Source organism: Gopherus evgoodei, unplaced genomic scaffold, assembly GCF_007399415.2.
Source record: "Gopherus evgoodei ecotype Sinaloan lineage unplaced genomic scaffold, rGopEvg1_v1.p scaffold_31_arrow_ctg1, whole genome shotgun sequence".
NCBI classification, from domain to species: Eukaryota; Metazoa; Chordata; order Testudines; family Testudinidae; genus Gopherus; species Gopherus evgoodei.
The window spans coordinates 1,622,401-1,650,292 of NW_022059983.1; the positions used below are offsets into that span (position 1 = coordinate 1,622,401).

Consider the following 27,892-nt stretch of genomic DNA (forward strand, 5'->3'; position numbering starts at 1 on the left):
AAGTGCTGGGATAGTAGGGGGCTGTAGGGCAGGAGTGAGGAGCCCCAGCAGATCTTGGGGGGAGTCCAGGGCTGGATTGGCAGGGGGCTGTGGGTCGGGAGTGAGGGGCATCGCAGGGCTGGGTGGGGAGCCCAGGTCTGGGATAGCAGGGGGCTGCGGGTCAGTAGTGTGCAACACCAGCGTGGCTGGGTGGAGAGCCCAGGGCTGGGTTGGCAGGGGGCTGCAGGTCAGGAGTGAAGGGCATTGCAGGGCTGGGCTGGCAGGGGATGTGAGTCAGGAGTGAGGGACACTAGCAGGGCTGTGGGTGAGGATTGGGCCCGTGGCCAATGTCTAAGGACCGCGAGGGGGGTCTCTGCTTGCTGCTAGGTTAGGCCAGGTGCTGTGTCCTCGGGTGGGCTGCAGGAAGCTGCTGGGCCCATCTCTGTCCCCTGGCAGTTGGAGTGAAAGCACTGGCTGGGGGTGCTGGGCAGAGCAGAGCATGGACACAGGGTCAGAAGCACTGGCTGGGGGAGAAAGAGGGGAGCGCTGGCTGGTGGGGCCCTGGGAAGAGCAGGGGTGCAGGGGGTTGATGGGGGTAGGCGCAGTGGCTGTGGGGCAGAGGGGGCATGCTGGGCAGAGCAGGGTGTGGATGCACTGGCTGGGGGGAATGGAGGGGTGTGCTGATGGGGGGAGTGTGGGGAGTGCTGTCTGAGGTGGGGGCCCTGAACAGAGCTGGGATACAGGGGATTGATAAGGGCAGGAGCAGTGGCTGGGGAGCAGGGCAAAGTGCTGGCTGGGGGGGCCCCGCTCAGAACAGGTATGCAGGGGGTTGATAAGGGCAGGAGCAGTAGTTGGGGAGCAGGCGGGAGCAGCAAGAGCGTTGGCGGGGGGCAGAGTAGCAGGGGGTTGATGGGGACAGAGGCAGGAGTGCCGGCTGGGGTCGGGGAGAGCACTGGCTGGGGGGCCGTGGAGGGAGGGATTGGAGCCTTGGCAGGCTCTGGCCGTGGGTGGGGACGGACCAGGCGGAGTGAGGCAGGGATTCAGGGAGTTGATGGGGGCAGGGGTGCTGGCTGGGGGTAACAGCGGGAGGGGCAGGGGCACTGGTGAGGGGGCTGTGGGGGGAGGCGCTGGAAGAGTTGAACAGGGACATCACCCCCGGACAGACACACACAGACTCACCCTAGGTGGCGCTATACCAGCCACGCTTTTTAATCAGCTAATAAATAGTGGGGGGGGCGCGAGCCCCATGACACTGAGGATGAGGGAGCAGATGGCATTCAGGCTGGCTGGGAGGCTCACACACACACCAAGCCCCTTCCAGCAGCGTCGAAGGACAAGTGGCCCAGGCCAGGAGACAATGACTCAGTGCCTGGTGAGCACCGGGCCCTCCAGGAACTGAGTGTTTCGGGAAGGAGGCAGAGCCATGGGCAGTGCCCCCTGCACTGCACAGAGTTTGCCCCAAGGGTGCCCTGCTCCAGTGCAGAGGACCCAGGAGTCCTGGCTCCAAGGTAAGGGGGCGGGGGAACTGCCCTGGCCACGCCCCACTGTAACACTATGCAGCTAGACCACTTAGAAAGTCAATTCCTAGCCCAGACTGGATGGGTTCCCCCAGGCCACAACAGGCCACCAGGCAGCAGACATGGTGGGCTGTACCCAGCTGGCAGCCGCAGTCCAGCCACCGTTGTCCTGGGTTGCAGGCAGTGGGCGGACCGCGAGGGGCAGAGCCAATCCCAGGGGATCCTCCATGTGTCCCACGGTGCGGCCTCCACCTAGCTGTCACCACAGAGACCTGCTCCGCCGGGGGGTGGCAGGAGAGCAGGGCAGCCCAAGCCAGTGCTGACACCAGCCAATGGCCAGGTGCTGCTGACCCAACAGGAGAAACAGACCCTGGGAAGTGTCCAGGCGGCGCTGACCCGGCCGAGGGAGCCAGCCGAAGGGGGGCGTCCAGGCGACACTGACTCGGCCGAGGGAGCCCGCCAAAAGGGGACATCCAGGCAGCACTGACCCGGCCAAGGGAACTGCCGAATGGGGGTGTCCAGGCAGTTCTGACCCGGCCAAGGGAGCCAGCCAAAGGGGGGTGTCCAGGTAGTTCTGACCTGGCCGAGGGAGCCAGCCAAAGGGAGGCATCCAGGCGGCGCTGACCCGGCCAAGGGAGCCTGCCGAAGGGGGGTGTCCAGGCGGCTCTGACCTGGCCGAGGGAGCCAGCCAAAGGGGGGTGTCCAGGCAGTTCTGACCTGGCCGAAGGAGCCAGCCGAAGGGAGGCATCCAGGCAGCGCTGACCAGAGCCAAGGGCGCCAGCTGAACGGGGACATCCAGGCGGCGCTGACCCGGTGGAGGGAACTGGCCTGCAGGAGGTGTCTGGATGGCGCTGACCCGAACGAGGGAGCCGGCCGATGAGGAGCGTCCAGGCGGTGCTGACCTGGCTGAGGGAGCCAGCTGAACGGGGGCATCAAGCAGTGCTGACCTGGCCGACAAGGGGCATCCAGGCGGTGCTGAGCCGGTCGAGGGAGCTGGCTGAACAGCGCTGACCCGGCTGAGGGAGCCGGCCCACAGGGGGTGTCCGGGCAGCGCTGACCTAGCTGCAGTCTCAGATCCAGCTCAGTCCCCCATGGCCCCCAGAGGCCAGCGCAGCTTCAGGAAATGGCATCAGCCTGGCCTGGCTCCGGGGATGGTTCTGCCATCATGATGCCCTGGTGCAGCTTCTCCAGGGAGACCTTCATCTGGGGGGTGGGAGGAGGGCAGGAGAGGTACCAGTTATTCCTGAATGGCTGACAGCTCATGAGAGGGCTTCAGCCTTCTAGTCCTGGCTTCCAGCCCACCCTTCCCCCCATCTAGACTACACTCCCCTCAAAGCAGGGAGAGAACCCAGGAGTCCTGGTGCCCAGACCCCCCACTCCCCTTCCAGAGCTCAGGAGAGAAACCAGGAGTCCTGGTGTCCAGCCCCTCTACTCTAACCAGTAGATGACACTTTCCCCAGTGACTCCCCTTTCCTCGGGCTCCTGGATCACCAGATGGGCTGGGCTCCCACTAGGGTCCTGCTGTCAGACAGGGGGCGCTCCAAGCAGCTTGGGGTGCAGGACTCGGACTGGGTGACTGCGCATTAGCCCTGCTGTCCCCAGGGCTGAAGAGCAGGCACGGGGAGTCAGGCCCAGGGGGGCTGCACGAGCAGAGCTACAGCCCCCCCAGGCAGACACCCAAAGAGCCGAGCAAGCCTGGCCCGGCCCCGCAGCATCACCTCATCCAGCAGCTCCACAGAGGCCTCCAGGATCTGCCTCCACTTCTGCACCTCCGCACCATGGAAACGCCGCTGCAGCTCCAGGACCTCGGCCCACTCGCCTGCTGTCCGGGGCAGCTTCCTGGGGGGCAGGAGGTCACTGCCAGCTGAGATGGGGGTCACCCCATCTGCCACAAATGCCAGCTGCTGGGACCCCTCCCCTGGCACCTCGACCCCACCTCAACAATACAAAACCCCTCGCCTCTTGCGCTCCTCCTCCTGCCCCCTCCCTTGCCACTGGGATTGCTCCCATCACTCTGGCCTGTGTTCCCCACACTACCCCCCTCCCCCACTGCCAGAAATCTCCCCATTTCCCTCGCAGGCAGCCCCCCGCTGGGATCACTCACCCTCGGGCCAGTGTGGAAGCCTGCCAGGCCTGGAAGGCGCGGGCCGTGTGCTCCAGCGCCCACAGCCGGTATAACAGCATCACGTTGAGAACCACTAGGACCAGCAGGCTGGGGGGAAAGGAAGGATGAGGGGCTGGCAGAGCCTCGCCACAGGCCTGATGCTGGTAAGGGTCACACAGCGTCCCTAGAACACAGCCCTGAGTACATGGGGCAGAACCAGCCCCCTGCTCTAACCGCTACACCCCACTCCCTCCCAGAGCCAGGGAGAGAAACCAGGAGTTCTGGCCCTGACCCCCAGTTACATGCATGGCTCTCTCAGGCTCCATCTCCCTGCCCAGAACATGCTCAAGGCAGGCTGTCAGATTTGCATACTGCGCTCTGATTGGTGGGGTCCGGAGCTGAGGCCTGCCATCACCCAGCATGTCAGTAGTACGCTGGCTAATCAGAGCGCAGTATGCAAATCATGCCACTTCAGTCAGCGCTCCAGAGCACCGGGAGCTCAGAGCACCAGGGAGGGGGCTAGGCAGGGCAGGGGTGGTGCTGGGGGGGTGTCTTGGAGCACAAGGGGGCAGGGGGTCCATGGCAGCCAGCGGGACATGGGGGTGGGGTGTGGGAGAGGGGAGGTCACACTGTACCTCACACAGATCCTGTGAGGCAGCAGAGACAGAGGGAAGAAAAGAGACACATGAGTCCTCACCCCTGAAAATCATCTCATAGCTCCCTACACATGCACCCCCCTTCCCATACACACCCCCTCATCTTACTCAGCCCCTTCCCCATACACAGCCCCCTTCCCCCTCACACAACTCCCTTCACCAATAGCCCCTGCCTGGCCATCCCACCCCCAGCCCAGTCCAACACCTACATCCCAACTCGGGAAAGGGGCTATGGCTGTGCCCCCAGGGGGTGCCCCTACTCTACCACCCGGACTGTACCCCCTCACATCACCCACAGAGTCCAGCCTGAGCCCGGCCCTGGAGGGGTGTGCCCCAAATCCTGGACCCTCCCCCCACAAAGCTCTACCCCCCTATTACTCCCATCAGAGCCCTGCCCCAGCTCCCCACATTATGCCCCCCAGAGCCCTGCCTGGCCCACCACATCACTCCTCCAAAGAGCCCCAGACCCCTTTAGTCCCATCCCCCCACAGCTCAATCACCCACCCCTGCCTCCCCATAGCTCAGCCCCACATGCCCCTTACACCAGGCTGACGATGAGGATGAGGGTGGACACAGTGGGGCCCCGGCTCCGCTCCACGAGCTGCTGGGAGAGTTGGGCTGCCAGGCTGCCTGCGGGGACAGGGAGCAGGTTAGGCTGAGGCCAAGCCAGCCCCACGTGCCCAGGAGTCACTCCCCATAGGGAACTGCAGCAGCCCGTCTCCCATCCTCTGGGGGGGAGGAATAGCTGCGCCTGCAGGTTCCCTGATAGGGGACCATCGGGGACAAGGCACGTTTCCCCTTTCTGGAGGGGGGGGCGGTGATGGGGGCAGGCTCCAGACAGGGTGATGGGGGTGCGTTCCCCATTACCTGGGTGTGGGGGATGGGGATGGGTTTGAGGGGGTGGGTTCCCTTTGGGATGGAGATGGGGCTAGGGGCAGGTCCTGGGGGCAGGTTACAGGAGGGGGCACATTTCCTTTGGACGAGGGGTAGGTTGTGGGTGGAGGGTTCTGGGCAGGTTCCCCTTTACCCGAGCAGGGGGACAGGTCCCCTCTAAACATGGGCGGGGATGGGGTGGGTTACATACGGGGTCATGTTTTCCCTTACCAGAGGGGCGCAGGGGGCAGGGCCCTGTCTTGCTGGGGGGCAGCGTGGCCAGGGTGGGCTCAGCATGGGGGGCCCTCCAGCTCAGTGTGTGCTTCCTGCGGCGCAGCCCCCGCGGCTCCGTCCCACAGCCACTCTCCTCCAGCAGCGTCTTCTCTGCTCTTGCCAGCGCCAGCCCTGCAACACCAAGGGGGGTGAGATGCCTGTTCCAGCCCTGCCAGGGGGGGAGATGCCTGTGGGGGAGGCACATGCACCCCATGAAGTCCAGAGGGAGAGAGCCACATGGAGTCCAGGGCCCATCTCGTGTCCCTCCAGCTGCCCTCAGCCCAGCTGTGTCACACCCACCCAACCAATGGATTTATTGGGAAACCCCCTCTGATTGGCGGCTTGCCCCACCCAGCCCCCTTCACGTCACCTCCCCAGCCCCCTCGCTTTACCCGCCCCCCTCCTTCCACCGCTCATGGGATACGACGCAGTGGGAATTTTCTTAATACTTTGTTGAGTGCTGGATGTGCCTCAGTTTCCCCAGTGTGCTGCATGTTTACCTAGCTGGAGGGAAAGGGGGGTTAATTTTGCAGAGACCCAGGGAACTGGGTGGGACTGTTGAATGGCTGCCTGGACCCAGATGATGGCTGGACATTTTGTAACTCAGCAATTGATGACCCAGGGGTTACAACCAGGGAGAACAAAGCTGAGGTGGAGGCCAGGTGACCCTCTTTGCCCTGAAGGGGAATGAAGGATGGAGGAGGGGCAGCTGGGCATGACTGAGGGTGGGCTGCTGGAAGCAGGTCTCAGCCTCCTGTTGGGGGTCTCAGGTGGAGATCAAGGCTTGGAGCTCGGTCTGACCAAGAGGGACGTGGCTGGAACTTCCTGGGTTTGGTGCTAACAGAGAACTTGCCTTCATTGTGCTCCAGACAGCTGATAAACCTTCTGTGTCACATGCTGCGGAGCTGGGGTGCAGGGCTCTTTGGGGGCATGTGAGGCTTCCCCAGGTGTCCCATCCAGGCGGACTCTTTGGGGGGAGCTCACTGTGGAACAGGGGGCTGAACGCTCCCAGCTCAGACCCAGGAGGCGCTGAAGCCAAGGAGGCTTCTTGCCACAGTGAGAGTGTCTGGGGATGTTATCCTGAAGAGGGTCCTGCCTGGGTTTGATTCAGAGCTGTTCAAAAGCACCGAGCCTGTGACACGGCCGCACCTGCCCAACCCCCCGTTGCCTCACCCGCCCTTCGCCCACGTCATCTCCCTCGCCTCAGCAGCCCGCGCAGCCCCATCCACATTGCCCCTCAGTAGCCTCTTACCCCCCATATCTCCATCCCTGCCCAATACCCTCTGAGCCCCCTGTCCCTCCAGGCCCCCCTCCCCCCCACAGGCACCTCTGTGTCCCCAGAGCACTCCCAGACTCCAGCGCTGGGTACGCTCTTCAGCACCTGCCCTCTTACCCTGGCACTAGCCATCCCTTGCAGTCTCCGTCCATCCCGCCCCCCAACCCAGGTGCCAGAAACCCCATACCCAAGTGCTGGAAGTACTCCTCCATGCCACTCCATGTGTTCTTCTCAATCAGGGCTCTCACCAGGTTCCAGGGCTGCTTCCGGTACCGGATCTCGGAGGAGACTCTGGGGAAGGCAGAGCCGGGGTGTGTGTGTGTGTGTGTGAATGACCTGCTCCTTGGGGAGCACAGGGGTGGAGGTGAGCTGCCAGACCAGGACGCTGGGAAGCAGCTCCCTAGAGAAGATGCGGTGGGGGCCTGTTGCCCAGAGATTCCCAGCAACAGGCCCCCCCGTCACGCATCCCAAGGCCAGAAGGCATCATTGTGCTCATCTGAGCTGAGCCGCCCCTAGCATGAACCTGCCCTGAACGAATGCCTGCCCCCACCCCACGGCTGCAGCAGGGCCTCAGTGTGGTCCTGGCTCCAGCTTTAGTCCCCCCAAGGCCAAGAAAGATCAGCTCCACCCAGGCCAGTGCATGGGGCTGCAGGACATTCAGGCTGAGCTTCTGAGAGGGTCAGGAACAGCTGAGCTTGGTTAGCCCCCGGAGCACGCAGAGAGACTCCATGTGCACCCCATAAATCCAGCAAGGGGTGGGGGCAGGACAGGGCACAAGGCCCGATGGGGCTGGATTGGACAGGCGCCTGTGGCAATGGTGGGAGAAAATGGTTTCTGATGGTTGGAGGTGGGAGGGTCTGTGGCAGCCCCCAGGAGGCAGGGGAACCAGTCCTGTTGCAGACGGAGCTAGAGGGAGTGCTCAGATGGGGCTGCCTGCCGAGTTGGGGACCTGCCAGCCCTATGTGGGCTTTACAGATGGGCAATGAGTGGGAATCTGCACAGCCTGGGAAATTGTTCCAGGGCTTAGTTCTGGGCACAGTTCAGTTCCAGGCTGATTTAGTCCAGCTTCAACTTCCAGCTGCTGGCTGCTCGTGTTGGACTTTTGTCTGCTAGAGACATGCCCAGCACTGGGTGTCTGACCCCATGCAGCAAAGCCAGACAGGAGCCTCACCCCTGACCCTACTCTGGGTTAAGTGAAAGAGCTGGAGCTCTGGGAGCCTCTCCCTCTCAGGCAGGGTTCCTGACCCTTTCTTCATTCTTGAGGCTCTTCCTGGACCCTTCCCCAATTTATCACCATCCTCCTTGGCCTGTGGACACGAGAACTGGACATAGGGGCCCAGCAGTGTCACACTAGGGCCAAACCTATAGGGAAAAATCACCTCCCTGCTTCTCCTCGAGATTCCCATTTGTGCATCCAGGGCTACATTAGTCCCTCTGGCCCCAGCGTTGCATGGGAACCCCATGGTCAGCTAGTATCTCCTTGGGAGATGCCACGGCTGGCAGCAGAAGAGAATACTGTTGACATAACACACTTAAAGAACAGGAGTACTTGTGGCACCTTAGAGACTAACAAATTATTTCAGCATGAGCTTTCGTGAGCTACAGCTCACTTCTTCAGATGCATAGAATGGTCCATGCATCCGAAGAAGTGAGCTGTAGCTCATGAAAGCTCAGGTTGAAATAAATGTGTTGGTCTCTAAGGTGCCACAAGTACTCCTGTTCTTTTTGCAGACACAGACTAACACGGCTGCTACTTTGAAACATAACACACTTAGATCTTCCACAGCCTTTGACTTGAGACCACGCAACATTTAGTGACAAACCGAGACTGATACGAAATTGTCATGAACCACACTGAACGCATTCATGGCCAGCTAACAGAGGGCCCGAAACAAACCTGTAAGCAGGAACCAGCCCTTGAGGGGGGTATCTCCAAGGGGTCCCGCAGGGATCGGGTCTTGGGCTGTGCTATTTGCAGCTTTATCAATGGACTGAAAGAAAACTTCAATTCATCCCTGGTCGCATTGGCAGAGGACACACATTAGGGGAGCAGGAAATAACGCAGAGGCTGGATCACTGGCACAGAGCCAGTGGGATGGGGGACTCCACAACCCCCAAATCTTTTCACCATCCCTGCTTCACACAGAGGAGGGACAGAGTCCCCCCAGCCTAAGCAAGTGGCCAACGCTCTTTGTGCCTAGCTGGACAGTTACATGGAGCAGTATTACAAGGCACCATGTGCTCATGGCCAGCTCACCAAGCTGTCCTGATTTTGCATCAGTCTCAGTTTGTCACTCTAAATGTCGTGTAGTCCCAAGACAAAGGCCATAGAGGATCTAAGTGTGTTACATCAACGCTGTCCCTCCTGTCACCAGCTTTGACATCTCCTCCCAAAGAGATCAAGTTAGCGACAGGATCTATTCTCAATAAACCCATGGAGACTGGCATTAATTCCATCCCCCTCCTTTAATTCGTTATTAACTGAGTCCATATCAGCTGCTCCCTTCTCTCTCCCAGGATTGCTGTTAGGCTGTCAGGCCTATAATCACCCAGGCCATCCCCTTTACCCTTTTTAAAAGAGTGGCACAACAGTAGTTTTCTCCCAGGTCTCTGGAACTTCCCCAGTGCACCAAGACTTACTGAAAATTAATCTTAACGGGCCAGTGAGTTCCTCAGCCAGCTCTTTTCAAACTCTTGGGTGCAAGTTCTCTGGACCTGCTGATTTCAAAGGGTCTGACTTTCATAGTGTGGAGCAGCCATGAGACAAAGAGAGTCAGCCACCAGAGGAATTCCTAGCACCACTCTCTGGATGGGGGGTGCCCCCCCCAAGTCCCCCATTGCAGAGGAGCTCTGAGGCGGGGCAGTACCTGAGACGGGGGCTGTGCCTGTGGCCAGCGTGCTGATGCAGTAGCGGTGGGCGGTGTAGAAGTAGTCCTGGTAGGGGATGCCCTGCGTGATCACCTCCGAGTCCACCACGCAGGCACCGCTATCGGGGCTGGCACGGAACAGGGTCTGGGAGGAGGCCAGCTCTGCTCATCCCATCACAGGCCAGAAACAGCCCCGCATTGTCCCGCCATGCCTGCCGCCCTCCTGCACTTTCTACCTCCCACACACTTGCCACCCCACCCCGCGCAGTCCAGCCCCCTATCATGCTGTCCAGCCCCACCCCGACCTGCCGCCCCGCACTGCGCAGTCCAGCCCCCACACCATGCAGTCCAGCCCCACCCGACCTGCCGCCCTGCACTGCACAGTCCAGCCCCCCCACCATGCAGTCCAGCCCCAGCCCTAACCCACCACCCTGCACCACGCAGTCCAGCCCCACCACCATGCAGTCCAGCCCCACCACCATGCAGTCCAGCCCCACCCGTGACCTGCCGCCCCACACTGCACAGTCCAGCCCCCCCACCATGCTGTCCAGCCCCACCCCTGACCTGCCGCCCTGCACTGCGCAGTCCAGCCCCCTATCATGCTGTCTAGCCCCACCCCGACCTGCCGCCCCGCACTGCGCAGTCCAGCCCCCACACCATGCAGTCCAGCCCCACCCGACCTGCCGCCCCGCACTGCACAGTCCAGCCCCCCCACCATGCTGTCCAGCCCCAGCCCTAACCCATCACCCTGCACCATGCAGTCCAGCCCCCCCATGCAGTCAAGCCCCACCCCTGACCTACCACCCCACACAGCGCAGTCCAGCCCACCCCGTCCAGCCCCCCCATCCCGCTACTCTGTATCTCTGCTCCCTCACGCCCTCCTGGGGCTCCACTGCCCCCTCACCTGCGTCTCCACCACAGCAGCTGCCTTAGGCCCCAGCGGGTTGCTGAGGGGGATGGTATAGGAGAGGACACGGCTCTGGTGGCATTTGCTCTTGCCACTCCATGAGGTCAGTGTCACATCTGGGGAGAGCAGGGGGTACGTCAGGACGGGGGGATCCTCCACTCAGGGGCCTCCTCCCATCTCCCCCCACACGTGCCTCTCATCCCCAACTCCCAGATACAGGGCCCTGCCCTTGGTGGCATTAAACAGGCGTGGCCCAGTGGGGCGCCCGGCAGCATGAACACCCGGCCCAGCGCTTTGCCATGACCCCTTCCCTCCTGGGCCCTGCAGTGAGTTTGCTCCCCTCCAGCCAGAGCGAGTGCATGGCTAGCGTGGCCAGTGCTACAACGGGCGGCAGCCGCCAGAGCTGGTGACCTATGTCCTCCAGCCGGCACAGGCCACATGGGTCGTGTGCAGCACCAGGTGTGGGCCTGGGGCCCAGTTCAAGGCCTCCCCTGCACTGCAGTTGGCAGCTCCTTGGAGCACCAAGCCCAGACTCTCTGAGGGCAGCAGGTCCCAGGTGTTGGGCGACACTCCACTGCGCTGCCCTCCTGTGCCTGCCAACACCCACGGCTTGGGTGGCGCAGGGTGTGTGCCCTGGGGGTGGAGAGCGCCCTCACCCTGCACTGGCTGCTCCTGGCTCTGCCCCGCTCAGCTTCGGGATCTCCGCGAGGCCACCTGGCCCGGAGCTACCGGGTCCCCTGCCCCATACACCCTGACTTGGGCCAGCAGCGCCCCATGGGTGTCCTGAGGAGTGAGCCAGCCCCAGCCCTGCTGTCATCTGGAGGGTGGCAGGGAGCAGCCAGTTCATGGCCCCAGGGAAGACTCAGCCCCCGCCCGCACCCCTGCCCTGCCCCACCTGTGAACTTGCGCTGGCACAGGAAACTCTGCATGAACGGCGAGTCGCTGAAGAGCATCTGCTGCAGCTGCTCAGCCCCCAGGCAATAGACGCAGTTCAGCAGCAGTCGCCCGGGCAGGTCTGAGAAGGTGTCCACCTCCACTGTCGGGAGAGAGGGATGAGGAGCTGCCTGGGTCCTAACCCAGTTCTGGGAGGATGGTGGGATCAGAGCAGGCAGACTGGGAGCCAGGACTCCTAGGTTCTATTCCTGGTTCTGGGAGGGGAGTGATGCCTAGTGGTTAGAGTGGGGGGTTGGGAGCCAGGACTCCTGGGTTCTCTCCTTGGCTCTGGGAGAGGGGTGGGGCCTAATGATTAAAGCTGAGGGCTGGTATGTTCGGGCAGGGCTGTCACCTTCATCCTGCGTGGAGGAGGAGGAGGAGTTGCTGGTATCAGTGGGGAGCTCCTCATGAGGCAGCAGGTCCCCCAGGGCAGGCAGCGGGCCCTCCCCCAGCACCGCAGCCTTCAGGGGCTCCAGCACCGGTGTTGTTGTGCAGTTGGAGGCAGTATCCGCCTGGCTGTCCACATTCTCTTCGGGGTCCTCTGCCAGCTGGGGGGGAAGGAAAAGTAAGGGGGGCCCAATATGGGCCCAAAACCTCCCTGAGCCTTGCCCCTTTCCTTCCCCAACCTCCCCTAGAACCTCCTCCGGCCCTGACCTTCCCTTCCCAAGCTCCTCTATTCCCGCCCCCTATGATGCTGACAGCTGGCCAGCTCAGGGCAGGAGCTGGAAGAGGGGTTAATTCACTGTGTGTGGGTAACAAAGGGCTGTTAACTACGCTAACTAAGACAAGTCCATGCCCTTGTGTTGACAGAAACCAAGAACTGATGGTAACTGTATTTACCAACATCCTGGTGGCTGTAACTGATTAACTGGTACCTGAAAATCCTTTTCATCTCTTGTCGCTCTGTATTACCTGCACATCCTGTATGCAGCTGTGCTCAGTTGTCAGTAGATGCAAAGTCCTGTAGCTAGCACGGAGTGTGAATTCACTGACCGGAGAACTGTTTGGCATGTCACGGCTATACGGTGTTTACAAGACCGAAGCTTCAGACTGAAGCATTCCATCATCAAAGCAAGTGTTACTGGGACTTTTCACAGCCTCAAGTGTCCATCACGTGTTGTGAAGGGTTTTCTGTGTGGACACCTGTCTGCTGGCTCTGTGTGCGGGAGAGCTATAAATACCCCATTCATGGGCCTGAGCCAGCACCTCTGATCTGCTGAACTCTGACCAGGGAGTCTGAGCCATTGGACTGAGAATGGAACACATGGAAAGATTTGCAGGACTCTAGAGATTTATGGAGAATTCACCAACATTAAGTCTCCGCTAACAAGTGGACGTATATATTCTCATTCACCTGTAATGTATTTTATCTGCTTTGACTTTGAATACGGCTCAGTTCTTTTCCTAGCTAGTTTTAGACATTAAAGAAAACGGCTACCTGTATTGTCTATGGAGAGATCTGACCTGAGGTAAGTGATGAGTCCTTTGGGACTGGAAGAGCCTCATGTGTGGGGAATTTGGGTTTAATTGCCTTTCATCGCAAAGTGCAGTTTGGTTGGGGGGCAATGAAGGGCTGGAATGCCAAGGGACTGTCTGTACTCCATGGTAAAAGAGGTAGAGTGATCCCGGGATACGTTTCAGTGCTGGCTTGGTGAAATCAAATGACAGAATACACCCCCAGCCTGGGGTGTCCATCCTATTTTCCGGCTGTCTGTCCTGAGTTTGGCTTTCTCAGCTGTGAGTCACTCCAGGCACCACGACACCTCCCACAACCCCACCCTCTGACCCTCCCAAGTCCTGTCCCCTCCCATCCCCAGCCCCCCCAAACCTCCCCTGGCCCTGCCCCCTCCCTTCCCCAATTCGCCCCCACCAACCCTTCCCCCCACTCACTGAGGCTGCCCCATCACTGCTGCTGGCCAGCGAGTGGAAGCTCTGACTAGCGGCTCTCCTGGCCAACGTGGGGCTGGGCTCCAGCTTGAGGTCAGCAGCGCAGGGCAAGGCCAGGTCTCTCAGCTCCATGATGTCATTGAGCTCCCTGACTGGCCTGGAGGGGGGGAAGTCACTGGGGTGTCAGGGGTCACACAAGTGTCGAGGTCACAAGTGTCAAGGTGGGGTCGGGGATCGCACCAGGGCAAGTCGCGGGGTCAGGCACACGGGTAGGGGAGAGGGTGCCAGCTTGTCCAGGGGTGGGGCGGAAGGACAGGGGCTTCCCATTCGACAGGGGTCCCAGGGTTCCCAACACTCGGGTGCGGCCAACCTACTCCCAAGACAGCTCCCCCTTGGGCAACAGGACCCAGACTCTCTCATGGGGCGATGGGGGAAGGTGCAGGGGGGGGACACCAGATCTAAGGGCCCCGCAGAAGAAGTCTGAGGCCTGTGGCTAGCTTCATGCGGTTGGGGGAGGGGGGAAGGGGGCTCACACTCACCCCAGGCCATTGAGCTCGTCAGTCGGGACAGGACAGACGTAGTCATCGTCCTCGCTGGTGAGGCCAAGCTCAGCGCCGTAGCCCTGGTGGACGATATGCCAGAGCTCCCGGGGAGACAGTGTCTACGGCGGGAGAAAGCATTGGGGGGACAGTGTTGGGAGGGGAGAGACAGCGTGGGGGGGGGACTGAGTTTGGGGGAGTGAGACAGCGTGCGGGGGACAGCGTCTGGAGGGGAGAGAGAGTGGGGGGGATAGCGTTGGGGGGGAGAGAGATAGCGTCATGGGGACAGTGTTCGGGGGCAGGAGACAGTGTCGGGGACAGCGCGGGGGGAAAGGACAGCATCGGGGGAGGGGAAGAAACAACATCGGGGGGGAGACAGGGTCTGGGGGGGTCAGTGTCAGGGGGGACACGAGCAGTGACCCATGGGCCCCACCGCCAAGCCTCCGTTTGCACCCCCCAGGATCCCACCCCCGATCCTCAACCCCAAATTGCCCTCTGTTACCCCCTACCCCCACCCTGGGTGCATCTATACCTTCTTCAGCAGTGCATTCTGCCACAGGCGGAAGATCAGCATGAAGCAGCGATCACGGGCTCCAAATGAGGTGAAGAAATGCTGGGGGGAGGGGGCAAGTCAGACCCCACCCCTGGATCTCCTGGTGCCCCTCACTCCCGACCCGCAGCCCCTGCTAGCCCAGCCCTGGGCTCCCCCTCTCTGCAGCTCTGCTGGTGCCCCTCACTCCTGACCAGCCCAGCTCTGGGCTCCCCCACACCTGTCCAATTCCTTCCCACAAGGAGGACCAGCAGGGCACTGATGCTGCTCAGACAGTGGCCTCCAGCTGCCAGGAAACTCCCCTCCCCCCAGGTCCCAACTCAGAGTGATTTGGGAGAGGCCAGACTCAGTGTCCCTGGGGTAGCACTTCTGTGAGGGGCAGGGATGGGCGTCACCCCCTTGGTGCTCCCCAGCCCTGCCTTTTGGGGATCAGGGGGTCCCCACCTGACCCCTCCTTGGGTGAGGATGCCAGCAGCCACACAGAGCCCCCCGAGGACCCACCCAATTGTCTCTGCGTCTACCCTGCATCGGGCAGGGGCACCTGAGATGCCATAGTCCTCCCGGGAGGGGCTATGCGGAGGACGGACAGGGGCACGGGCTGCCCCCAAGGAGAGGGGTCCTAGGGTGGGGGAAGCCCCGGCCCTATCTCACCTTGTCAGCCGCAGTGCAGACCTGGATGGCATTGGGAATCAGCCTGGCCATCTTCTCCTTCTTCAGGCATTTCACCTCCCGCAGCGGGACAGAGATCTGCAGGGGGCAGCAGTTAGGGGGCTGCACAGTAGGACGGGCAGGGTTGAAGGGAGGTAAAAGGGAAGCTGGAGCGGCCGAGGGCAGCAGTGGGAGGGGCAGGAGGTGCCTGGGGAGAAGGGAAGCTGGAGGCGGCCGAGGGCAGCAGTGGGAGGGGCAGGAGGTGCCTGGGGAGAAGGGAAGCTGGAGGCGGCTCAGGGGAGCAGTGGGAGGGGCAAGGGGCACCTGGGAAGGGAGGGGAAGCTTGAGGTGGCCTGGAGCAGCAGTGGGAGGGGCAGGAGGTGTCTCAGGGGGAGGGGAAGCTGGACAGGAAGAACAGAGTTGTGGGGGTGGTAAAAGAGAAGCTGGAGGGCAGCAGTGGGAGGGGCAGGGAGGTACTTGGTGGGGGAGTAGAAGCTGGATGTGGCCCAGGGCATCAGTGGGAGGGGCATAAGGGCACCTGGGGGGAAGGGAAACTGGGCAGGAGGGGCAGGGTGGGGATGGGGGCGGGAGTAAAAGGGAAGATGGAGGCGGCCCAGGGTGGCAGGGAAGTGATGAAGTGGGAATTTCTTAATGTTTTGTATGAATACTGTGTGTTTGCCTCAGTTTCCTTTGTGTCACATAAGTATCTAGGTGGTGATCACTGCAGAGGCCCCTAGGGGGCGGGTGTGACTGCCAACCGGCTGCCTGGGCCCAGACAATAGCCAGACATTCCATACCCTGGCAGCTAAGGCTGGGGCCCATCCCCTGCAAGTTAGACAGAGGTGGAGGCCAGGTGACCAGTTTGCTGGGGAAAGAGACAAAAGAGGGCAACTGGGTGTGACTGAGGCTGGGCTGCGGGAAGCTGGTCAGTCTCTTGGTTTGGGGACTTGGGGGAGAAATCCCTCCAAGATGGACTTTGCTGTAACTTCCTGCTCTCTGGCTGAGTGCGGAGTTGGGCTGGCCCTTTAGGGCGTGAGAGGCTTCCCTAGGTGTCCTAGTCAGGTGGACTCCCTGCGGGGAGCTCACGGCATGGAACAGGGGTGCTAAAAGCGCTCTGAGGTCAGACCCAGGAGGCGCTGAAGCCGAGGAGACTGGCCCAGGTGAGTGTGTCCTGGCGGGTGTCATACTACAAAAGGGTCCTGTCTGAACTTCACTCAGAGTGGTTCCAGAGCACTGAGCCTGCTCGTCCATGGCAGCTGGTGGTAGCGGTGGGATATGCAGTACCCCATGGACAGCTGGCTGCTGAAGGCACTGGGAGCATCCAGCAGTAAGTGGCTGGGCGCAGTAAAACAAGAGGAATTAGAGGGAAGAGCGGAAAATGGTGTAGAACCACCTCTGTAAGATAGTCACTGGAGAGCCGTACAGAGGGAGAGTGCAACACATTGGAAAGTTGACCAAGGTGTAGCTGATTGTGCAGCTGGAGAAGGATCGGTCTAAGGAGCCAGTTCCTGACCCAAACTGGGCTACAAGAGGGACTGGGAGCAGCCGAGTAGCAGCAGGGTGGTCCTAAGACCTATTTCCCCAGTCCAGCAAGGGGTCTTCACGACCGGGTCCCCCATTGGTAGATCTGAAATGGAGGGAATTGGAGCTGAGGCAGGGGGACCCCCAGTGGTGAGTGGGGACAGACCCTGGGATGCCAATTCCTTAGGGAACCTAGATACTAACTTGCTGCCCCAGTTTAAGGAGGGGGGCTATGGATGCCAATCTCACTGCCTCCGAGAAGGCTTGTAGTGACCTGCTTGACTCTGCAGAAAGGCTCCAGTATCTAACTCTCTCAGGCCATAGAGGCATTCAGGCAGACGGATGGGGTGGAAACAGGAGACTAGGAACTGGTCAAGAAAGCGCCACTGCTTAAGTTTGGCTGACCCCGGAGGTGGTCAGGAAAGGTTCCAGGGTGTGCGGCCTCCATGGAAATCACCACCATGCTGGGAGAATATCTCTGCAAATGGGGGAAGGTCCCAGGGTCACCAGCATGGAAAACATGTAGGATCTGGTGGGGCTGGAGCAGCCGTAGGAGATCGGTTCTCTGGATCTTACAGTGTGGTTAATGGCCAGGAAGCCCAAAGACCTGCGGAGGGCAGGCAGGTTGGCCGATGAGTTTGTGACCACTAGGGGACTGGCCCGGGGACAAGTCCGAGGAAGGGGAGCCCGTGGAGGCATCCCCAGAGTGAACTTGGTGTTGGGGGAGAGGCTGAGGGGGTGAACCTCCTCCAGGGGGCCTCAGGGACCTGAGATTTAATTACTGCAGGCAGGACAGACATAAGGCTATGCAGTGCCCAAAGGTCAAGGAAGCACGGGTCACTGAGACCCCTGGAAGGGTTAACTTGGTGAAGGGAAGACAACCTGTAAGTCAATCTCAGAGAGCGGACTGTCTGTCTGACAGACCATAGCATATATGTCTGCTTGGAGTCTCCTGCGCTCAGGCCCCTCCAATCCCCAGTGCAGCAGAAGGTGGTGGTCAATGGCGAGACATTCCTGGGGTGGGGAGACTCTGGGACAGAGAGAACTGTTGTCAGGCCCTGGGTGGTGCAGCCCCACCAGATGCTGAGGGGCTGTGACCTAGGTGAAGGTCCCAGGGATGAAGCCATTCACCCTGCCATGGCTCAGACCCTGAGGCAGACACAGGAGGGATCAGGGTGGCTGGGAGTTAGGGTTCTCCAGGACATCAGCTGTGACATACTCTTGGGGAATGACTGTCTCTCTGAGACGGGATCCAGGCCCTGCTCCTGTAAGGCCCAAAGAGCTGGATTTGAATCCAGGGAACTAAGCGGCTGAGACTAAAGCTATCAGTGAAAATGCAGATGACCTGGCTGGCAGGGGGGAGGAGTTGCTAAGCTCTGGAATACCTGCCTGTCTGTAATCAGAGCCCTGGAGCTGAGTGGGATAGGACAGAGGATTGGTCCAGTGGCCCAGTGCAGGGGAGAGTTAACTCACCCTGGCTCGGATGCTGTGAGCAAACCAGCAGGCTCGCTGCCTGCCCTCACTGGGACAGCAGGGGCAAAGCTGAGCAGGAGGGGATCAGAGACTCCAGCTGAGCATGGGGACCACAGCCAGGGCAGAACAGCTGCCAACCCAGGTTCCCTTGTCCAGAGATGTGAGAGGCCCCAGGGAAGGGGGAAGCAGCTGGAAGAGTGCTGCCGTTGACAGAGACGCCTGGTCAGAGTGGGGCCAAGGCAAAGATGGGAGAAATTAACCCAGAGAACCCAAATCCCAGCACTCCAGATGGGGGGCTGGAAGACATCCCAATTCCAGTTTGAACCCCAAAGGCTTCGGGGTGGCAAAAGGGCACAAGCCCCATAAAACCTCCCCATGTGTGGCCTGCGAGTATCATCAAGCAGACCAGACCTAGTAGGGGGCATGGAACTGGAAGAGACAGGTATAACTCCCACCAAGGAATGGGAGAGGTGCTGGAGCATCTATGGGAACTGTGGGTTCAAACTTCCCCAGGTCACCCATTCAGTCTCGAAGAGGGGACAGATGTGATGAAGTGGGAATGTTCTTCATGTTTTGTGTATGAAGTCTATGAGTGCCTCAGTTTCCCCTGTGTGTGGCACAAGTTTCTAGGTGGTGGGACAAAGGTGTGTGATCCTTCCAGAGCCCCCTAGTGGGGGGGCGTGACTACCATCTGGCTGCCTAGGCACAGACAATGGCTGGCACTTTGTATCCTGGCCCATCCTCTGCAAGGGCCAGCTGTGAGGAGTTGGAGAAAAGCAAGAGGTGGAGGCCAGGTGATCAGTTTGCCAAGGAAAAGGACAAAGGATGGAGGAGGGCAGCTGGGCGTAACTGAGGCTGGGGCTGCTCGAAACTGGGGAGTCTCCTGGTTTTGGGACCTGGGGGAGAGCCCAGGGATCTGCGTCTCCCGCAGATGGACTCTGCTACTCTCTGTGCTAACAAGATCTGTCTCAGGCTGTGTTCCAGGAGGCTGCTAAACCTTCTGTGTCACACGCTGGCTGAGTCCCTGCTGAGTGCAGAGTGTGAGGCTTCCCCAGATACCCTAGTTGGGCAGGCTCCCTGCGGGGAGCTCATGGGGTGAACAGGGACTGAACGCCCCCAGGTCAGACCCAGCAGCCGCTGAAACTGAGGAGACTGGCCATGGTTACAGTGTGTTACACTACTTGAGGGCCGCGGCTGAATTTCACTCAGAGCTGTCCAAAGCACCCAGACTGTGCTCCCGTGACAAGAAGGAGCAGGGTCTGGGCCCCTGGGTGGATGGGCAGAGGAGGTGGCCCAGGACAGTGGGGACATGGCAGGCCTTGGGGATCCCTGCGGGGACAGGAAGCTGGAGGCAGCCCAGGGCAGAAGGGGCAGGGCAGAGCTCAGGGGCACTGAGGGGAGAGGGGCAGTGGCCCAGGGCAGCAGGGGAGGTGCAGGATTTGGGGGCACCTGGGGAGTGGAGACTCAGTGTGCCTGGCGGGAGGGAGGGGCAGGGGAATCTGGCAGGGCCCAGGGCAGTGGGGGAGGTGCAGGATTCAGGGGTGCCTGGGGGGAAGCAGGGCTGCAGGGCACCTGAGGGGGGTCACTCACTGCTGTCTCCCAGCGGAAGATGTTGCTGTAGAAGCAGAGCCAGTTCTCGGACAGGTAGAGCCGCCCCTGGAGTAGGATGTCGCGCTGCAGCGCACAGGAGTAATCTGGGGAGAGGGGAGATGTCAAAGCCAGCCCAGTGGGGGGGCTGTGGCTGAGCTGGAGGTGGGGGGGCAGGGCTGGGCTAGTAGAGGCTGTGAGTCAGGAGTGAGGGGCACTCCCAAAGCTGGCGGGGGGCAGGGCTGGGCCAGTAGGGGCTGCAGGGCAAGAGTGAGGGGCAACCGCAGACCTGGGGGTACAGGAGAGAAAGACACTCCCATTTGACAGCACAGGGAGCAGGCCAGGTCTGTGGGGGGAAGGGAGCTGCCAGTGTGGGGGCCTGGGGAAAAGAGGGGGCAATAGCTCATGGAGAGTGGGTACAGCAGGAGCCATAGGGCCAAGTGCCAGCACTGCTGCCCCCCCTACCCCAGGAACACGGGGTGAGCCCTCTGAGTGAGCAGGGACTGGAGGCAGGTGGGGAATAGTTGTGAGAACACATGGGGGATGAATGAGAAGATGGGGGGGCTTGTTCCACAGCCCCCACTCCCTGCTCAGCCTGCTCCTTTGCACTCACATTCCCTCCTTGCTGGCCCCTGCTGCCCCTCCCCTGTCCCACACCCCTCCACGGGCCCTGCCCTCCTGCCGGCCCCACCTTGGTGCCCCTCCCCCATGGCCCCCCCTCACCCACAAGCAGCCGCTCGCTCTCCGGCAGCCCCTTGAAGATCCTGCGGAAATCCTCATTGCGCTGTTTGTACGTGGGGCTCAGCATCTGTGGGGGGATCAGGCCCATCAGGGGTGCAGCGGGCCATGTCCTACCCTCTGCTACTGCGGTGAGGGGGACTCTCAGCTATGTTTTTGGAGCATGCAGGGGCACCGGGGAGGGTCCCAGGGGGTCCCTGGACCAGCCGCAGGGGGGACTCTGGGAGGGGAAGGGGGTCCTGGGACGACAGCATTGAGGGGCTAGGAAAGTTCTGCCCCAGTTGCCCCTCCCCGGCCCTACCCAGCCTTTGGCTGCTCCAGGAAACAAAGAGGAGTGGGAGTCAGGCTGTAGCTCTCCCACCAGAGCAGAGCTAGCAGGGAAAGAAGAGAGCTCAGAGCACCCCCTGCTACTCCCCCAACCAATCCCCTCCCCCTCCAGCCATGCTCCTCCCCTGCCCTCCCCACCCAACTCCACATCAGAAATCAGGGGGAAGAGGGGAGCATAAACGAAGACCCTCCCCACCCCCCTTCTTACTCCTCCCCCTCACTGTCCCCCATCTCCAGTAGGGCTGCAGCTGGGGGGGCAGGAAGGTCTCTGAAGGGAGCAGGGGGGCTGGGCTCAGCCCCATGAATGGGGGCCAGGACAGACAAAGCCCAGAGAAGAGGTGAGGGGCACAGCATAGGGCTGGAATAGCGATGAGGGGGGCTGGAGGGTGTTGTAGGGCCGGTCTGTCCCACCCCAGGGATGCACCCAGCTCTGGGCTGTGCTCAGATGAGGGAGGTCTCCAGAGTCCCTCCTGCCACCCCCTCCCACAACTGCCAGGGTCAGAGATAGGGGTGCCCGAGGGGGAAGTGTAGCTGAACCCTGGGAGCTGGGCAGTGTGTGTGAGGTGCTGGGGCTGCAGGCAGAGCCGGGGGGACTCACGCTGTACCAGCTTTGCGCTTTCTGGAAGGGAAAGAGAGAGAGAGGTTAGAACAGGAGCCCCCCCCGGGGTACACCCCCAAATCCTGCTCCCACCAAGACCTCCAGCCCCCTGTGGTACCCCCAAAGCCCTGGTCTATCAGGACCCCCAGACACATCCCAAAGCCTGCTTCCCCAAGGATAAACCCGCAAGCCCCTGAGTACTTGCCTCTTCGAGAGTCCTCCCCTGAGCATGATGCCCCAGGGGATACCTCCCAGAACCCTCCCAGAGGCTGGCCCCCAGGAATGGGCCCCCGAACACCTCCCAAGAACACCCAGGACCCCCACAGAGCCCTCAGTACTGCAATGCAGAGCTCCTCCACAGGGATCCCAACAGCCCTGAATCCAGGGAGTCCCCAAACAACCCTCAATACACTGCAGACCTGGGGGGGCAGGGCTGGTCGAGCAGGGGCTGCAGGTTGGGATTGAGGAGCACTGGCAGAGCTGGAGGAAGCCCAGGGCTGGGTTAGCAGAGGCTGAGTGTTGGGATTAAGGGGTACTGGTAGACCTGGGAAGGGAGCCCAGGGCTGGGCTAGCAGGGGCACCCAGAAAGTCCCCAATATCCTGGCACCCCCTGACACCCACAGCCCCCAGGATCCAGCCCCCCTCACCTTGTTGTTGCGGATGAAACTCCTGGCACTCAGCGGGTAGTTGACGGGGGCGGACAAGGGGCCCCGATCTGGGGCACTCTCTGTGCTCTTTTCCACCATGGCATCTGCAGGGAGCTCAGGGGAGGTCCGTGGGGGCAGCAGTAGACGCTTTCGCAGGGAGGGAGAGCTGCTAGGGCTGCTCCGGGGGCAGGGGCTGCCTGTGCTGGGGGAAGACAGATTGAAGGGGGCCCCATGTATTCCTCCAGACCCCCTCCCCATTCCTCCCAGAGCCCTTCACTTCCCTTCCCTTAGCCCTCCAGTGCCTCCCTTCATTCCCTGCTCCCCATGTCCACCTGTGGCACACTGTACCTCAAAATAGCACCCTGTAACTCCCAGAGTCATCATTCATCTATAGTTGTGATATTTCTTACAAAGCATGCCGTGTATGATATCATATGAAAGGTCATGATCTGCTGAAACCCCTTGTTCTGTCCAAATAGGTATACTGTTAGTGCGTATGAAGTTATGAGATTGTGCTTTATGGTTGTTATTGAAATATGTTCTAAGTTTGAGAGTCTGCACTATATGGCGGTGACCTCAGCTCAGGAGGGTGTTAATTGACCATTAATTAGTCGGGGGGGTTGTAATCAAGCAATTTATAATTCAACAACAGTTGTGCAAGCACCACACCAGGGGATCGCTCAACGCTGTGACTCAGCAAAGCGCACCAGGGCCCATCTGGGCAAGTGTCTTCCAGGCACACAGACTGAGGATATAAAATAGGGAACAGAGGCATCATGCTTTGGCTTTTCTCCTCCCCTGGAAGCAACAAGGACCAGAGAAGACAAAGAATTTCAGCAGAGGAGACTGGTCCCAGGTTTAAGGCAGAAACCTGTGTATTATGAATAAGGCTGCAAGTCTTTCATGGAGGTCACGGAAATCACAGATTCCTTGACTTTCCGGGACCTCTGGGCCTTCCACAGCTGCTGCAGCTGGTGCGGCTGACGCCAGGGCGGCCCGAGCAGCTGGGGCAGCCCTGGGGCCAGCCGCACCAGCCACTGCTCTGGCAGCCCCAAGCAACTGGTCCCAGGCGCTGCCCCAAGCAGTGGTCCGGGAGCAGCAGCAGTGCCCCAGGCTGCCCCTGCCAGGAGGAGAGGTACTGGTGGTGAGGCCACAGGCCACTCCCACCCCCAGGAGCAGCAGCGTAGCAGGGCTCCAGACCACCCCCCACCCCAGGAGCAGCAGCAACGCCGGAGCACCCACGCCCCAGCAGCAGCGTTGATTGGAGCACTCTGCCACCCCCCCAGCACCTAGCATTTAGTTAGGGGTATTTTTAGTAAAAGTCACGACAAGTCACTGGCCGTGACTTTTTGGTTATTGCCCATGACCTGTCTGTGACTTTTACTAAAAACACCGGTGCCTAAACTGTAGCCTTAATTATGAACTGTAACATCCAGTGGGGCGAGAAACTTGCTTGAAAATACTGCCACGTGTGCTAAGGTTTAAGATTTAGGTTGTGTGCTTATTTTTAATTTTCTTTGATAACCATCTCTGTCCTTTTATGTCTACCACTTATAATCACTTAAAATCGATCATTCTGTAGTTAATAACCCTGTTTTACATTCTGCCTAAAACAACGTGTTTTGCTTGAAGTGCTTGGGAAACCTCAGCTTGGATACAAAAATTGCTGCATGTCCTCCCCATCTTGAGGGAGGGGCAGACTGGGTTATAAACTTATTCTTCTGCCCAGGGCAGGACGGTACAGCTCGGGGGGAGGGGGGGGGGAGTTCGGGGAGCCAGAGGGAACTGGCTGGTGCCTTTCACTGAGTGATTTATGAAAGTTTCAGAGGCCTTCATGCAACCTAGCTGGGTGCGGGGCTCCACCTGCTGTTGTGCTGAGTGATGGGGGGGACACGGGGGTGGGTTGCTGCTTGTCACTAGCAAAGCATACTGAGAGACAGCCCAGGCTGGAGAGTGAAGGGGGTACAGCAATACCCCAGTTCCAGATTGTACCCTGGGGATCCCATCATCCCCGGCCCCCAGCTCTAGACAGGGCTATTCTTGGGGCTAGGGACTAGAATCAGGAAATGCTTCTCCCACGGGATGACATGACTCTGATTCCAGAGGGGGCACCTGGGGATGCCCCAAATGGGGGGACAGCTCAGAGCAGGAGAAGAGACCCCCAAGGAGGCAGAGCCACAGGTGAGGGGAACTCATGGGTCTGATGGGGGGTGGTGCCAGCTGGAGTGCGGGGGCCCTTGGGTCTGACCGGGGATAGTGCCAGCCAGGGGGCATGGGTGTGACAGGGGTAGTGCCAGCCAGGGGGCATGGGTGTGACAGGGGTAGTGCCAGCCAGGAGGGGCCTGTGGGTCTGATGGGGGGTAGTGCCAGCCAGGAGGGGCCTGTGGGTCTGATGGGGGGTAGTGCCAGCCCAGTGCAGTGGGCCTGAGCTGGAGCCGACTTACCCATCTCACTAACGGCTCTTTGTTCTCAGCTCCATCTCGACTCCACTCCCCAGTGCAGCCAAATGGCTCCATTGCCCCTGTCCACCCCCAGTCCGACCTCAGCATGCAGAGCCCAGGGGAAAGAGCCAGAACTGCTGTGGCAGGGGCTGCAGGTCGGGAGTGAGGGGCACTGGCAGAGCTGGGGACAGGGATGAGGCTAGCCAATGTTGCTGCCTATAAAACTCTCACTCTCCCCATCACATGCTCCCCCCTCGTATCCCCTTGTGCCTGACACTTACTGGCACCTGGGACTCAGCCTAGTGCCAAGGGCAGCATGGGAGGCCCTACTTCCTGGGCAGCTCCAGATCTGGTTGCTGTCACCTCCACCCCTCCTCGCAACATATGGCCAGGGCCAGCCTGACACTGCAACAGCTGCTGGGGGCCGGTGCATGAGGGGGAGGAGGCCTAGAACCTCCAGAACAGCCAGGACAGGGGGGCAGGGGCAGCATGAGCCACCCACGCCTTCCCCCCGGCTGGGTTCAGGCCAACCAGGAAGGGGGTCATGGCCAGCACTGGCCCCAATGCCCCCGTACAGTGTTATGGGACACTGTGCTGCAGGAAATGTGTCTGGGGCTCTGGGGGTGTGTGTGTGTGTGTGTGTGCTGAGCTGTGGGGAGAGCACCTCCTGCTGACCTCTCCACCCCTTGCAGCACAGGCCCCCTAGTGCCAAGCTGAGGCATTCGGGCTGGCTCTGACTGCCGGGGAGAGCACCCCTGCTGAGCCCTGGCCCCCACTCCCTGGCCACCTACCAGGGTCCAGAAGGACCTGAGATTCCCCTGGCCACTGCTGTCAGCTGGGCCAAGCCTTTGGCTGTAGGACTCTGGTGGCTCCTGGGGGCCCAAAGTGATAGGGGTTCTGGGGTCCATCACAGGCAGCAAGATGCTGCCAGTCCCAGCCCTGGCACATGGGGCCCCTGGCTGCAGGAGCATGGCTGGGCCAAGACCTGGCACCAACTGGCATTGGAGGGAGGTAAATATGGGGCAGATCCTGCTAGCTTGGCTGGGCTTGAGGGGCTGCCTGCCTGGCTAGTGACTGCCAGCAGCAACCTCCAGCCCTGTCTGATGTTGAGGGGAGCCCAGAGAGCATCCCTCAGCCCAGGCCTAGAACCTCAAGACCATGGTAGGTCAGACCATGCAGGAAAGCTCTGCCTCCCTGCTCTCCTGGAGACTCCCATTTGTGCACCCAGGACTGCATGACCCGCCCCCAAGTCCTTTTCAGTGTCCCTGCTCCCCAGGACAGAGTCCCACAGCCTGTGCGTGTGGCCGATGCTCTTTGTTCCTAGCTGGAGAGTTACATGGACTCGTATTAAACAGTCACCAACCCCTCTCTGCCAGTGCCCCTCACTCTTGACCTGCAGCCCCTGCTATCCCAGCCCCAGGTACCCCCCACTTCCACTGATGCCCCTCTACTCAGCCCTGCCATCCCGGGGAGTGTCTCTAGGAGATGATCTGGGGGCACAGAGGGAAGGGGTAGATGGGCATCGCCTGTCTCGGAGCCCCTCGAGCCTGGGTTCTAACAGGCAGACACCCAGCCTGTTAAAGGGGCTGTCCCCCAGCTGGGCACAGAGACCCCTGAGTGCAGGGCCCCCTGCCCTCCCAGGAATCTCCAAGAGCACAGAGCAGTCAGGACAGACACTCAAGATGCCCAGGCCCCTCACCCACCATGGGAGGGCATCAGCCCTGCCCCGATTGCTGCCCCTTGGCGTGCTTGCAGAGGGATTTGGGGGTTGGCGAGACCCGGCCAGCCCTGTTCCTGCAGCGCCCGATGGGATTCTGGCATCCCAGCCATTGCGAGCTCCAGGCTCTCTGGGATCTGCCTGCTGCAGGCACCCATGGCCCTGGGCACTGCTTCACAAACTGATTCCTAGAGCAGTGATTCTCAACCAGGGCCCCCTGGGGGGGCACAAACAGGTTTCAGAGGGATCCGCTAGACTGCTTGCTACCCCCTAACGCGGCCCTGGCTTGTATATATAGAAAACCAATTGTTAGGGCACTGCTGGACCATGGAGATTCTATAGCATGGGGGCAGGTGTTAGGGGGAGGGCCTCAGAAAGAAAAAGGGGGAGAACCCCTGTCCTAGGGCAGCTCTGTGAGTTCGGACAGCTGGCATCAAGCTGGGAGAGGGACCCAGGCGTCTGGCTCAGCTGAGTGCAGGGGAAGGTGCTACAGGTGCCGCTCTCTGGCGCTACCCAGACCCCTAGGGCTAGAGCAGATGCCAAAGGCCTGCGCCCAGCCCAAGATCCCCAGCCAGGAGCTCAGCGCAGGGCACCGGGCAGCGCCGGGCTCAGGGCTGGGGACTCACTCGGCAGAGCCTGGGAGCCTGCCGGGGAGCGGGAAGGAGGGTTCTGACTGCTGGGGGGCTTGGAACAGAGAGGGCAGAGCAATAACAGCCCAGGAGAGAACCCAGGAGTCCTGGCTCCCGGCCTTCCCCCTCTAACCACTAGACCCCACTCCTCTTCCAGACCAAGGGAGAACCCAGGAGTCCTGGCTCCCGGCCTTCCCCCTCTAACCACTAGACTCCACTCCTCTTCCAGACCAAGGGAGAACCCAGGAGTCCTGGCTCTCAAACACCCCTCCCCCCAATTCCAAAATACCAGAGCCCACTTTCTTAACCTCCATCCCCGCTCACCCCATCCCTCACCCCACACTCCCCGCTCACCCCACTCCCTGCCCCCAACCCCCTGCTCACCCCACACTCCCCGCTCACCCCACCCCACTCCCCATCCCCCCGCTCACCCCAGACTCCCAGCCCCCATTCCCCGCTCACCCCACCCCTCATCCCCCCGCTCACCTCACCCCACTCCCAGCCCCCATTCCCCGCTCACCCCACCCCCTGGCCCCATTCCCCGCTCACTCCACACTCCCTGCTCACCCCACATCCCCCCGCTCACCCCACACTCCCCGCCCCATCCTCTCCGCTCACCCCACCCCACTCCCCATCCCCCCTCTCACCCCACCCCACTCCCAGCCCCCATTCCCCGCTCACCCCAGACTCCCAGCCCCCATTCCCCGCTCACCCCACCCCCTGGCCCCATTCCCCGCTCACTCCACACTCCCTGCTCACCCCACATCCTCCCCGCTCACCTCACCCCACTCCCCGCCCCCATCCCCCGCTCACCCCACACTCCCTGCTCACCCCACACTCCCCGCCCGCATCCCCCCCGCTCACCCCACACTCCCTGCTGACCCCACACTCCTCGCTCACCCCCCCGCTCACCCCACACTCCCCGCCCCATCCCCCGCTCACCCCACACTCTCTGCTCACCCCACACTCCCCGCCCCCGCCCACCCCATCTCCCACCCCGGCGCCCCCTTACTCGAACATGGCCCGTGTCCCGGCCCGGCCGGCCGGCAGCCCGGCCTCCCCGCGGAGGAAGAGGAAGGAGACAGAGGCCCGGCGGCTTCCTCCCCTCCCCCTCTGCACGCTCCGCCCGCTGCACAAAGGATGGGGGTGGGCACCAGGACGCCTGGGTTCTCTCTGCGGCTCTGGAAGCGCCCGCATCCCCTTGA

General features: G+C 61.1%; 1 protein-coding gene across 1 annotated transcript; it reads right to left on the reverse strand.

Annotated features, from left to right (window-relative positions):
- Positions 1-1,154: 1,154 nt before the first annotated feature.
- Positions 1,155-27,782, reverse strand: GRAMD1A (GRAM domain containing 1A). Its single transcript, XM_030543404.1, has 20 exons — positions 27,700-27,782; positions 21,901-22,102; positions 21,254-21,274; positions 20,314-20,398; positions 19,594-19,697; positions 15,013-15,108; positions 14,344-14,424; positions 13,812-13,933; positions 13,276-13,429; positions 11,738-11,933; positions 11,348-11,488; positions 10,450-10,568; positions 9,546-9,690; positions 6,866-6,967; positions 5,361-5,534; positions 4,799-4,886; positions 4,236-4,247; positions 3,601-3,708; positions 3,215-3,335; positions 1,155-2,699 (listed from the first exon to the last, which is right to left on the reverse strand). Exons 1-20 carry the CDS (start codon positions 27,705-27,707, stop codon positions 2,613-2,615), a joined length of 2,166 nt encoding a protein of 721 aa, XP_030399264.1. The 5' UTR covers positions 27,708-27,782; the 3' UTR covers positions 1,155-2,612.
- Positions 27,783-27,892: the final 110 nt, after the last annotated feature.